The sequence below is a fragment of the Pelodiscus sinensis genome, unplaced genomic scaffold (assembly GCF_049634645.1).
Source record: "Pelodiscus sinensis isolate JC-2024 unplaced genomic scaffold, ASM4963464v1 ctg34, whole genome shotgun sequence".
In the NCBI taxonomy this organism is placed as follows: domain Eukaryota; kingdom Metazoa; phylum Chordata; order Testudines; family Trionychidae; genus Pelodiscus; species Pelodiscus sinensis.
This window is the reverse complement of record NW_027465849.1, coordinates 4,929,612-4,942,517: the sequence shown is the minus strand read 5'-3', so window position 1 is coordinate 4,942,517 and position 12,906 is coordinate 4,929,612. Positions and strand designations below refer to the sequence as shown.

The 12,906-nt window shown below is 57.1% G+C and overlaps 1 protein-coding gene across 1 annotated transcript; it reads left to right on the top strand.

Moving 5' to 3' along the window:
* Positions 1 to 5,048: 5,048 nt before the first annotated feature.
* Positions 5,049 to 10,033, top strand: CAPNS1 (calpain small subunit 1). The gene is made up of 8 exons (XM_075915339.1): positions 5,049 to 5,077; positions 5,530 to 5,587; positions 6,112 to 6,176; positions 6,627 to 6,695; positions 7,352 to 7,430; positions 7,527 to 7,643; positions 8,647 to 8,705; positions 9,127 to 10,033. The coding sequence occupies exons 2-8, from the start codon at positions 5,533 to 5,535 to the stop codon at positions 9,151 to 9,153; spliced, it is 471 nt and encodes a 156-aa protein (XP_075771454.1). The 5' UTR covers positions 5,049 to 5,077; positions 5,530 to 5,532; the 3' UTR covers positions 9,154 to 10,033.
* Positions 10,034 to 12,906: the final 2,873 nt, after the last annotated feature.

Genomic DNA, 12,906 nt, shown 5'->3' with positions numbered 1-12,906 from the left:
ATCAGGGCCCGTCGGGCCGGGAGCCGCCCAGACACACAGTGACCGAGATCGGGGCCCCGTCGGGCCGGGCGCCGCCCAGACACACAGTGACCGAGATCAGGGCCCGTCGGGCCGGGCGCCGCCCAGACACACAGTGACCGAGATCAGGGCCCGTCGGGCCGGGCGCCGCCCAGACACACAGTGACCGAGATCAGGGCCCCGTCGGGCCGGGCGCCGCCCAGACACACAGTGACCGAGATCAGGGCCCGTCGGGCCGGGCGCTGCCCAGACACACAGTGACCGAGATCAGGGCCCCGTCGGGCCGGGCACCGCCCAGACACACAGTGACCGAGATCAGGGCCCGTCGGGCCGGACGCCGCCCAGACACACAGTGACCGAGATCAGGGCCCGTCGGGCCGGGCGCCGCCCAGACACACAGTGACCGAGATCAGGGCCCCGTGGGGCCGGGTGCCGCCCAGACACACAGTGACCGAGATCAGGGCCCGTCGGGCCGGGCGCCCAGACACACAGTGACCGAGATCAGGGCCCCTTCGAGCCGGGCGCTGCCCAGACACACAGTGACCGAGATCAGGGCCCCTTCGAGCCGGGCGCTGCCCAGACACACAGTGACCGAGATCAGGGCCCGTCGGGCCGGGCGCTGCCCAGACACACAGTGACCGAGATCAGGGCCCCGTCGGGCCGGGCGCTGCCCAGACACACGGTGACCGAGATCAGGGCCCCTTCGAGCCGGGCGCTGCCCAGACACACAGTGACCGAGATCAGGGCCCGTCAGGCCGGGCGCTGCCCAGACACACAGTGACCGAGATCAGGGCCCCGTCGGGCCGGGTGCCGCCCAGACACACAGTGACCGAGATCGGGGTCATAAGAACATAAGAACGGCCGTACTGGGTCAGACCAATGGTCCTTCTAGCCCAGTATCCTGTCTGCCGACAGCGGCCTGCACCAGGTGCCCCAGAGAGGGTGGACCGAAGACAATGATCAAGCGATTTGTCTCCTGCCATCCCTCTCTAGCCTCTGACAAACAGAGGCCAAGGACACCATTTTATCCCCTGGCTAATAGCCTTTTATGGACCTAACCTCCATGAAATTATCTAGCTGCCCAGACACACAGTGACCAAGATCGGGGCCCCTTTGGGCCGGGCGCTGCCAGGCACACAGTGACCGAGATCGGGTCCCATCGGGCCAGGCGCTGCCCGGACGCACAGTGACCAAGGTCAGGGAGAGAAGATGTGTCTTGAACAAAGACTGTGTCTTGCTTGTTCACTGCGTCTCTGGGATGTGCATTGTCGCTTTAATTCCCTTGCCTTTATCCCTGCGACTTGGCTCCTTTGTTAATCCGCTCGCTTGGCTTCCGTTCTCACTCCCCAGTGTGGATGGAGCTCAGTCAAGCCTGCGCCTGGACAGCTGACAGGCTGCAGGGCTGACTGCAGAGGCAGCAAACCTGGTGCTCCCTTGCTGGGGCCCAGTGGGAGGGGCTGGTCCCTCCAGCCCGATTTGGGGGTGACTTTGGGGCTCGAGGAGTCCTGGTTTCAGCCTGCAGACAGGGAAAAGCCAGGGCATTGGAGGCACCACAGGCTACAGGATAAGCGATGACCCATCCCCTTGCTATTCTGGCTTGAAGCCCAGGATATTGCTTTGAATGTGGTGCCCTGCCCTCCTGGTGGGGGCCGGTCGGCTCCACCTTGTTTTGGCTTTCAGTCCGACTGGTTTGTCCACATCGGGGACTAGCTTGGGGCACTGGCCCCGGTACACCCGCCCCATCCCCCTGCCGAGATGAGCGCAGGGAAAGCCCCCGTTTTCTGTGTCCCTGCCCCCTCGGTTCCTCCCCCAATTCTGGGCTCCTCTGTCATCTCTGATGATTTCCCAGCGCTTTCCATGCAAAACATGCCCCAGAACTTTGCATATGGCTCACCAGCCATCTAGGCAGGGCCCCTTCACCCAGCACTGAAAGGCAGCTGCCTCTGGGGCTGGGGCGTGGCAGCTCATGATACCGGGATCTTCCGCTGAATTGAAAATTGATCCTGCAATTTATCGTGCCCTGTATTGTGCATAGGGGGGGCAACACGCTCTAGTGGCTAGGAAACTGGGCTGGGAGATAGGATCCTTCAGTGCCGCTGTCTTTGTGTGAACCTGGTGTGGTTCCATGCCTCAGTTTCCCCATTTGTATAGCAGGAATAGAAAACTGAATGACCTTTGCGAAGTGGTCTGAAAGCACATGGAGCTTTAGGGATGGATGGGGCTCTTACGTGTATGATGGTGGCACCTGGGAACTCCGGACAAGAGAAGACCCCATGGGACATGAAAACTGCATACAGATGTGGTAGCCTCCTCTCTGAAAAAAAATATCTTGACATTGGAAGAAGTTAAGAAAAGGGCAACAAAAAAGATGAGGGGTTGCGATGGCTGCAATATGGGAAGAGATCAATAAGCTTGTGACTATTCAGCTTGGAAAAGAGACAGCGAAGAGGTCTACAAAACCATGACTGGTGTAGAAAAAGCGAATAAAGAGGAGTTATTTACTCCTTTCCATAACACAAGAACTAGGGGTGAGGGAACCAAATGACACGAATAGGCAGCAGGTTTCAAACAAACCAAAGGAAGTATTTCTTTACCCAACGCACAGTCAATCTGTGGAACTCCTTGCCGGGGGATGTTGTGAAGTCCAAGACTATAACAGGAGTAAAGAAAGAGCTAGATAAATTCATGGAGATTAAGTTCATCAATGGCTATTAGTCAGGATGGGAAGGGATGGTGTCCCCAGCCTCTGTTTGTTAGGGCTGGGAATGTGCAGCAGGATCACTTGATGATTCCCTGTTCTCTTCACTCCCTCTGGGGCACCTGGCACTGGCCACTGTTGGAAGACAGGGTACTGGGCTAGATGGACCTTTGGTCTGACCTAGTATGGCCGTTCTTATGTTCTTATGCGCCAGGCACGGTACAGACACAACGAAACGATGGCTCTCAGTGTGACTTTCTGGTGCATTGTTTTACTTGACAACAGCCGTATCTGCACTTTGGGAATGCTTTTGCCTCTGCCTCCTCTCTTCTGCAGCACCTGCAAAATATTAAATATAGAGGAAGTAGGCAGGGGCTCAGGGTTTGTTGTTTGCCTCTGCCACTGGGCTCCCTGTGTGATCTTGGGCAAATCTCTGGGAAACTGAGGCCCAGTGAGATACAGTTTGTAAAACAGGGATAATAATTGCTCCCTTTTCCATGCCGACTGGAAGCTCTTGGGAGCAGGTACTATCTCAGCCGGGATGTGGGCAGCGCCCAGCACACCAGGGCCCTGATCTCGGCTGGGGTCTGGGCAGCGCTGGCACACCAGGGCCCTGATCTCGGTTGGGGTCTGGACAGCGCCTGGCCCCTGATTTTGGCTGGCGCTGCCTTCATGCAAATATATAATAACTTTACCAGATGGACTCATGTGTTTTATGAAGGACCCTTTGTAATTATTTCCTCTTTCTTTTCCCCTCTGTCTCCCAGTGAAGCAGCTGCTCAGTATAACCCGGAGCCACCGGTAAGCACTGATCAAAACTCTCGTTATAGCCCTTCCTGGCCTGCTTCTAATGACTCATGTCACATATTAACATGGGCCCTGAACATGCTGAGTTGGCAGCGAAGTGCGAGGCTGGGGGCGTTTCTCAAGCACGAAGCCCAATGTTCCCTCTAATCTTTTCCATTCAAGTGTGGAATAATTTTGTGTGCACCAAGGCATGTGCGGATGTGCACCAGCAGAAACCTTGCTGCGGGTGCTCTGGTGATCAGCTGGGCGGTACTGGAATCTCTTCTGAGAAGCCGCACAAGTGCCCAGCTCACAGGGAAGGCAGAGGGAGCCCCATTGGCTTTGAGGGGGTAGGCGTGAGTGCAGGGAGCTATGACTCCGTGTTCTGCGTTTTGTTTTGTTTTGTTACGGTGATTTGCAAAGAGAAGCAAATGGGACTCGTGGCCTTAGCTGCTTCTTTATGCAGCACACGGGCAGCCCGAGAACATCGTGTTGTACACTAGAAATTCTTTGTTCTTCTTTGCTCTGTTCATAGAATCCTAGGGCTGGAAGAGACCTCAGGAGGTCATCAAGTCCAGCCCCCTGCCCAAGGCAGGACCAACCCCAACTCAATCAACCCAGCTAAATCACCTGTTTGTCCTGGGGGACTCTGTGGATGACAGGAGAATGGGATTGTGCCCTGTAAATAAAACTGCACTTCCTGGAAAGGGAGGGGAAAGCGGCTTTTCTGAATTCAGATGGTCTCTCTGGTAGTGTAAAGTGGCTCCAATGGAGTAATGATCCCATTGACGCTAATGAAATGACACCCATTTACACCAGCTGGAGCAATGGGTGTCACTCCTTTGGTGTCAGATCCCCATTTGGTATAAATGGGTGTCACTCCACTGGCTTCATTTGACGCTAGTGAAATGACACCCATTTATACTAGCTGGGGATGTGACAGCAGAGGAGTGACACCCATTTACACCAGCTGGGGATGTGACAGCAGAGGAGTGACACCCATTTACACCAGCTAGGGATCTAACACCAGTGGAGTGACACCCATTTACACCAGCTGGGGATGTGACAGCAGAGGAGTGACACCCATTTACACCAGCTAGGGATCTAACACCAGTGGAGTGACACTCATTTAAATCAGCTGGGGATGTGACAGCAGAGGAGTGACACCCATTTACACCAGCTAGGGATCTAACACCAGAGGAGTGACACCCATTTACCCCACCGGAAGCCTGTTTCATTCCTGATTTACATCGTCTGAGTGTCTGGCCCTTTGGGGGTTGTCAGTATCCAGCGCCCTATTTAACTCAGAGGCCGGGGGCATCTACTGTGCCACAGACCCACCCCGACCTGCTTATGAAATATCCCAGCCCACCTTGCAGGGAGACTGGAGTCTCCTTTACTTGTCCACCCAAAGAAGAGCTGGGTTCCCTGCGCCCAGGCTGCCCGGGTGTTTCTTCTTCGACCATGTCTCCAATTCAGATGCTTAAACATTTAAAATCCCTTTTGGGTCCCAGGGCTTCCCCTGGGGGTAGGGGAGGGACGTAGCGGCGCCTCTTCACACAGCTGGCGGGAGACGTAAGGGTTTTGCCGTCCTCGGTCTTAGCATCAGTCGGGAAAGTTCCTGGCCTAGCCCTGGGCCACGTTTTTCACTGAAATCCTCTGGTTTTTATGTTAGGGAGGCTCCGAACCTGAGACTTGATTTGAGGAGGGGGGGGGTCTGATGGGCAAGGGGGGAGCTGCATCACCCCCCAGCCAATTCACAGCCCCATTTGCAAATCAGACCCAGGAATTAAAGTCGTCTGGTCATGCTGTGGGCTCCCCTCCCTCCCCAACTTCCTCCTTGTAGATAGTCCTGCCTGGATTCCTTTGCAACATAGGACTCTGTGGGGTGCAAGTAGTCAGCCGCCTCCATCCCATGGCAGCCTGGGAGTGGCTCCCCGTGGGGTGAGCTGGCCCAGGGAGGCCAGGCAAGGCGAGAGTTCCTCCGGCCCGGTGTGACGTCCCCGTGTCTCTGTGCTTTGCGGCAGGATATGGAGGTGAGCGCTTCGGAGCTGATGAACATTCTCAACAAGGTGGTGACCAGACGTAAGTGGGGCCCCGTGGCCCGTGTAAATCCATCGCTCGGTGCATTTACAGCGGGGTTGAAAGGCCCGTGCCGGCCGGACCTGACCTCCCCGAGCAGTGCTTCTTGTAGCACTTGGTAACGGTTCGTCCTGCTGCTGCAGAGGGTCCCAAAAATACCAGGGGTCCCGGGTTTCATTCCCAGCTGGCTCGGAGTGTGACCTTAGGCAAGTGGCTGTTCATGCTTTGCTTTGGCAAGCCTTCTCCCTTAAAGTGGATGAGACTTCTGTAGTCACCTCGCCTGGCCTGTATAATGCCGGCCAGGATTCCTGTATCCAGCCCTTACCTGGCTTCCCTCTCTGTGCGACGGGAGATGACGCGGAGCTTTAGGTATCGCCATGGCACTGACATTCCTGGCGTTGGACCCCGCACTCCAGGTGCGGTCGTGTCGTGGCCGTCCAGAGCAGGAGTGGGTCCTCCCGGCTCTGGGCTTATTTACCCCTCCCCTGTCCTCTGAAATCGTCCAGACGTGCTTTCTTGCCTTCCAGATCCCGACCTGAAGACGGACGGGTTCGGGATTGACACCTGTCGCAGCATGGTGGCCGTCATGGACGTATCCTTGTCCCAAACGGATGTCTGAGCCCTGGAGCCTTTACGGAGGCCAGGGCCTGATGGACAACTCCTGCACCCTCTGGGCTTGGGGTAGGGATGGGCCATCTCCCTGCGTTCTAGGCCCTGCCCTGCTGCTGTGGGCTGTCCAGGCTGCCTTAACTCCCACTTCGCCCCCTCTGGGCCCTGGGGGGCAGAGAACAGACGCAGCACAGCGCACCCTGGCCAGGTCCCCAGTCTGCCCCCTCTGGCCCTAGGGGCAGAGAATAGCCACAGCCCGGTGCACCTTGGCCATGCCCCCAATCTGGCCCTAGGGGCAGAGAATAGCCACAGCGTGGTGTGCTGCAGCCACACCCCAGTGCTGGGAGATCCTTTGCGCAGGTGCGGATCTCGGGGCCCCCTCGGAGGCCCGGGTGGCTTTGGGCAGCGTCTTTGTTCCTTGACGGCGTTTCAGAGCGACACGACGGGCAAGCTGGGCTTTGACGAGTTCAAGTATCTGTGGGGGAACGTCAAGAAGTGGCAGGTAGAGAGATGGGGGGGGCTATTGCTCATGGCTCGTGCCCCTCTGGGGACGGGGGGAGGTGAGGCCTTGGGGCCCCCAGGCTGAGGGGCCTTTTCCAGAGTGCTGGCCTCTGAGGAGCCTCCCCGGCTGGAATTGACGTGTGTCCATGTCAGCCCTGCCTAGGGGGGAAAGGGTGTTGCGGCTGCATTGCCTTCTGGGTACCCAGAATTCCCAGCACCGCTCCATCATTGCCCTGCCAGAGGAACGGGGGTGGGCGGGGGTGGTCCAGCAGGGAGGCAACTGTGGGTCTCGGGAATGGCAGCTGGGATTTTAACAGTCCCCTCCTTGGGGGCAGAGTTAAGGGGCTGCTTTGCCTGTGGTGTCCCCCTCTCCCGCCCCCCCCTCCCATCTGCCACCTGCTCCAGCCATCCCAGTGTTCTAGGGAGGAGCTGCTATTTCGGGGGAGGGGGTGTCACTCTCTTATTTCCCTCCCCTGCTGTGCAGTTCTTGGGGGGGGGGGAATCTCTCAAGTTCTGTCCCTTCCTCCCTCACCTGTATCTGCCGTCTCTGCTTGTAGCGCCCCTCCCTGCCCAGCCTCAGTCTGCGGCGGTGTTTGCGATGGGGGGGGGTATTCTCTGTCCCATAACCAGCTCCCCCTCTCCCCCCACCCTCCGCAGTGTATCTACAAGCAGTATGACACGGACCGGTCCGGCACCATCGGGAGCAGCGAGCTGCCTGGTGCCTTCGAGGCAGCGGGTAAGGAGCTGCAGGGGGTGGGATTGCCCGGGGGGGATCCAGGGTGTCTCGGGTCGACAGGGAGTAACAGTCTCCCCCCCCTGCTCCCGCCCCCAGGCTTCCGGCTGAACGAGCAGCTCTACCAGATGATCGTGCGCAGGTACTCGGACGAGAACGGCAACATGGACTTCGACAACTTCATCAGCTGCCTGGTTCGCCTGGACGCCATGTTTCGTAAGTGGCCTGTGGGTCGGTCCTGGGAATGAGGGGTTCTGGGGTCCTCTGCCCCCCCCCCCCTCATCTGCCCCCCACCCTGCTAGTGTGAGCTGGGCCCCTCCCATCTGGCTTTTGCTCCATATTTGTACAGTGCCTGGCATAGTGAAGACACCTACCTGCTACCGTAATACACCTAACAGCTCTAAAGTGTTCAGTGCCTGGCACAGTGGAGACACCTACCTGCTACCGTAATACACCTAACAGCTCTAAAGTGTTCAGTGCCTGGCACAGTGGAGACACCTACCTGCTACCGTAATACACCTAACAGCTCTAAAGTGTTCAGTGCCTGGCACAGTGGAGACACCTACCTGCTACCGTAATACACCTAACAGCTCTAAAGTGTTCAGTGCCTGGCACAGTGGAGACACCTACCTGCTACCGTAATACACCTAACAGCTCTAAAGTGTTCAGTGCCTGGCACAGTGGAGACACCTACCTGCTACCGTAATACACCTAACAGCTCTAAAGTGTTCAGTGCCTGGCACAGTAGGCACCTGGTCCATAATTTGGGCGCCTAAGTGCTACCGTAATGCACCTAACAGCTCTAAAGTGTACAGCACCTGACCCGTATCCTAATGCAAAACACCAACAGCAATTGTGGACGATGTTCCCCTGAGCTGGTTTCTCTCTCATGCGGACCCTTCCACCCTGGCATCTGGAGAAACAGATTTCTGTCAGAGGGAGGGGAGTGGGATCTAGTGGTTAAGGCGTGGAGGGGAGGGGCCTGGGTGCCAGGACTCCTGGGTTCTCTCTCCAGGATCAGGGGTAGTGACTGAGGAGGCTCCCGTTGTGCCAAGATACACACACGGAGAGTCCCTGTCCCAAATCTAGACAGTCCAGAGTGACAAGGGTGGGGCGGGGAGAGGCAGGATTATCACCCCTCTCTGGGGGGCTCACGGGCTGGCCGAGATCTCCTGAGTCCCAGCCCAGTGTTAACCACGAGGCCGCACTTCTCCCGCAGGTGCCTTCAAGTCCCTGGATAAGGACGGAAACGGGCAGATCCGGGTGAACATCCAGGAGGTGAGTGAGGCTGGCTCCCTTCATGCTCTCTAGCACGGGACCCCGACTGGGTTCTCCCTGCTGTAGCCTCCTGGCAGGGCTGGCTGCGCCCTCCTGGGCCAGCGGGTCCAGCCCGGCTTCCGCAGACCCCCCCAGTCCACGAGGCTGGCCGGGACCTTCCCAGCAGCGGGATGGGCGGCCACAGCCCCAGCCAAGCCGCCAGCTACCCGTCCAGGGATGCGGGCGCACGTACCCCATGGGGTGGCCCTCCCCAGCCCTGCTATCCCACCCTATTGGGGTCCATGGGGAACGCCCTCTCCCCACACATGCTACTGGATCCGTGGGGAATGCCCCTCCCACCCCCATAGCTAACTCGGAGCGGTCTGTATTTGTATTTCCCTGCTCTGCTCTCTCTCCTGACCTCTCATCCCCTCCCCCGCAGTGGCTGCAACTCACCATGTACTCCTAAGGCCTGAGCGCCAGCCGGGACCGGCGGCCCGGGGCACGCCCTGGCCCCTCTGGGCTCCATGCTGCGACCTGGGCCTCTGCGCTCCAACTGCAACCAGCCCGTCTCTCTGCTGTTTGATTTCCATTGGGAAGCCCCGACGTCCCCTGCACCCCGGGGTGCCCAGCCCCGCCCCTCTGCGCACTCGGGGAGGGGGCATGAAACGGCTTCCACATTTGCAGTGTGTTTGCTCCCTTCGAACTGCTGCCATGCGCCCTGCACTTAATTTATCCCCCTCGGGGCACCCAGGGTCTCCCCGCTCCGGAGCGGAGCAGAAATAAAGCCAAGCGCAATAATCCGGGGAGCCGTTTCTCCCCTACGCTCCAGCAGATTTTAATTTCCAATCTGCCCTGCTTCCGACTCCCTCTGCCTGGAATTTTTCCGAGAGCCGACCAGGCCAGGCTCTTCCCTGCGTGTGATGTCCCGCCCACGCCCTGAACCGGCTGGGCATGGGCCAGGGGGCAGGTGGAAAATCTCTGCCTGAGGCAGACCCACAGTAACCCCCTGGCTGTGTTCCTTTAGTGGCTAGGCTGTGCATAGCGATGTATCAGGCTGCTGCAGTAGAGGCTTGTGCTTTTTAGGTCCAGAGGAGCTGGGTTTAATCCCTGCAGACCACCAGGGGATCCGAGTGTCCCATGCCCAAGGGCATCTGGTGAGACCGCTCCCTAGTGGGAGCACATGCAAATCAGGGGCTGCCCCACTCCATGGTGGCATTTCAGAAGGCAGGAGGGATGCCCTTACAGTTGGGGGATTGCCCAATGGAGCATACCAGCTGTCTGTATCACTGACGCCTACCATGTTTTCTAAAGCTCAATAGAAACGATAATAAAGTTCTATAATAACATATCGCCAGAGCTCGGATGCGTCTCTTTTCCGCCCCTGCACTGCGTTCCCCTTAATCATATGCTCCCCGCCAACCCCCTGTCTAGGAGCTGTCGCTGTTTCCATACTTCGTGCCTCTCCCCACCCTCTGAAGCACTGACAGTTTAAGTCACTGAAATGCAGCTGCTTCTGGGGTGGACCGCAGTGGCTGTTTTTAACAGCACACAACAGCTTAATTGGCCTTACTGTGGGGTGGGCCCCATTGTCCAAGGGCCTCACGTATCCTCCCAAAGTAGAGCAGTGCTACCCTCCCTATGTACAAATGGGGAAACCGAGGCACAGTGCAGCAGTGACCTGCTTGAGCTCACGCAGGAGGTGCAGGGAGTTCAACCCAGATTTCCTGAGAGCAGGTTGGGGTGCTAACCACTGGGCCATACTTCCCCTTAAAGTGGGGAGTGAGGACTGATTCCCATTTCAGCAGCAAAGGGGAAAATTGTAGGGATGCATTATCCAAACTGGGATTTAACCCGCTCGATGTTTAGCAGCAAAAAGTCAATGGAAAAATAAATGGGTCCAAGTTTACATTCACCCCCCCCCCCCATCTGTTATAACTACATGTCAGCATCAAAGGATTTGCACCTGGTTTAAACATGTGAACTGAGATCAGAATCTCTCCCTGATGCTGAGATTTTCCTCTCGTTCCACCCGGAATTGTTCCCTGTCAGCTGCCTATTTCTGTCCTACCAACCAGGTGATTAAGTCTCGGCTTAACAAAGCTCTGGCCGGGTTGATTTAGTTGGGATTGGTCCTGCCTAGAGCAGGGGGCTGGACTTGATGACCTCTTGAGGCCTCTTCCAGCTCTATGGTTCTAACCTGGGAAATTCCTCTTGGCATCCCCGGCTGAATGGGGGATGGGCTGTTTAGGGTGGGGCACCTGATGCACAGTAGCCATCACCTGCCACCCCAGAGGTGGCAGCATTTCAGCCATGGCTGAGGGGGGTTCAGGAAAACACTTGGGAGAATGCTCCATTGGCAGCAGGGGAGAAGGTACAAGGTAACAAGGAGGGATAGGGCTCTGAGTAAGTGTGGAAGATGGGGAGCTAGTCCTTCCCCCCCAGAAGCAGTGTGGCCTAGTGGTTAGAGGGACAGAATGGTTTCCCAGGGCACGTCTACACAGCAGGGCTAAAGTCGACAGACGCTACCCAACTTCAGTGACGTCAGTTGCGCAGCTGAAGTCGAAATAGCTTAACTCGGCTTTTGGCACCGTCTGCACAGCAGGAAGCGCTCTTCCTCCAGCTTCCCTTCCTCCTTGTGAAATGAGCGGTACAGGAGTCGGAGTAAGACGTCCTCCCGCTCAACATTATTTCAGAATAAAGGCTCATAGTGTAAGAAGGTATGAATGGCCATACTGGTCAGACCAATGGTCCATCCAGCCCAGCATCCTGTCTGCTGACAGTGGCCAATACCAGATGCCCCGGAGGGAGGGATCATAACAGGTAATCCTCACGTGTTCCCTCTCCTGTCACCCCCCTCCGGAGAAACAGAGGCTAGGAACACCATTCCTACCCATCCTGGCTAATAGATTCATGGAGGTTAGGTCCATCAATGGCTATCTGGCTTTTTTTTGAACCCTGTTAAAATCCTAGCCTTCTCCACATCCTCTGGCAAGGAGTTCCACAGGTTGACTGTGTGCTGCGTAAAGAAAAAAGTGTAGACATGCATTTTGTTATTCCAAAATAACCCTTCTGTGTAGACGTACTGATCTGGGTTCTGGTTCTGTTTCTCTGCTGGGGAACTTGCTTCAAACCACAGCTCTTCTCTGAGTGTTTCTCTCTCCCGCTGTCCTTGGATCAAGGCTGGCAGCCCTTTAGGTCAGGGATTGTCTCTCGTTGGCACAATGGAGCTTGGAGTTGGGTTGCTATGTGCTAAGTGCTCGTGTGCCTCAGTTTCCCCATCTGTAAAATGCCTATTTTCTGTGTTCCAGAAGCCAGCAAGGCCTAGGGCTCCTCTATGCTACCATAATACACCCAATAGCAATACAAATGCACAGTGTCTGGCCCCACGAAGTCTCTCTTTGTGTCTCAGCCTGCCAGTTACAGAAAAGCCCGTAGTATCTCTCATTACTCTCCGGGGGAGGGGTGAGAATGAATTGGTGCATACATTCGTGACCGTGCTTAGCAAGGGGAAACTACGCCCCAACTTTAACTATTCAGTAGCAGCTCAGCTGAGGATTCCTTGAGCTCCCACCTCCTGCCCCACCCCTCGGGGGCAGGTGCAGTTGGCTTCAGGCATGAACTGACTAGCAATCTCTGAACTGAAGAACCTCAGCACACCCAGTGCACAGAGAAACTGGTTCAGTGAGTGTCCCGGGCGGCCCGGCCCCAGCAGAACCGGCAGGCTGGGGCACGTGGGACTGCTTGGGTTACACCTGCTGCATGGGGGTTGTTTGCAGTTCAGCCGGTGTCCCCATGAGACTGTTACGCCTTGGAGAGGAGCATGCTAGGATTGTGGTACCCACAGCCTGCGGGCTCACGGCAGCGCCTCACCCCACTGCCTGCCTGCCAAGAGCCTGCGGGCTGCCAGCTTTTAAATGCCTGGTGCTCAGCCTCCCTGCTCTAACCACTAGACACCACTCCCCAGGTCGGAGTGGAACCCAGAGGTCCCGGCTCCCGGTTCCGCCTGCTCTAATCACTAGGCTCACATGCTGGGCATGGAACCCCGGTGTCCTGGCTCCTAACACTGACCACTAGACCCCACTTTTCTCCCTATGCTGGGGGGGAGGGAGCGAGCAGAACCCAGGAGTTCTGATTCCCAGCGTCTGCCCTCCCCCAGCTGGGAGAACAAAGCCGGAGTCCTGGCTGCCTGCCAAGGCAGTCACTGTGTACACAGCCCGGC

What these genes read in the sequence shown, in the direction of transcription:
- CAPNS1 (XM_075915339.1), top strand. Translation starts at nt 5,533, where the DNA reads ATGGAGGTGAGCGCTTCGGAGCTGATGAACATTCTCAACAAGGTGGTG. An exon ending in CAACAAGGTGGTGACCAGAC is followed by an intron (nt 5,588 to 6,111) that starts GTAAGTGGGGCC and finishes CTTGCCTTCCAG; the next exon opens with ATCCCGACCTGAAGACGGAC. An exon ending in TCGCCTGGACGCCATGTTTC is followed by an intron (nt 7,644 to 8,646) that starts GTAAGTGGCCTG and finishes CTTCTCCCGCAG; the next exon opens with GTGCCTTCAAGTCCCTGGAT.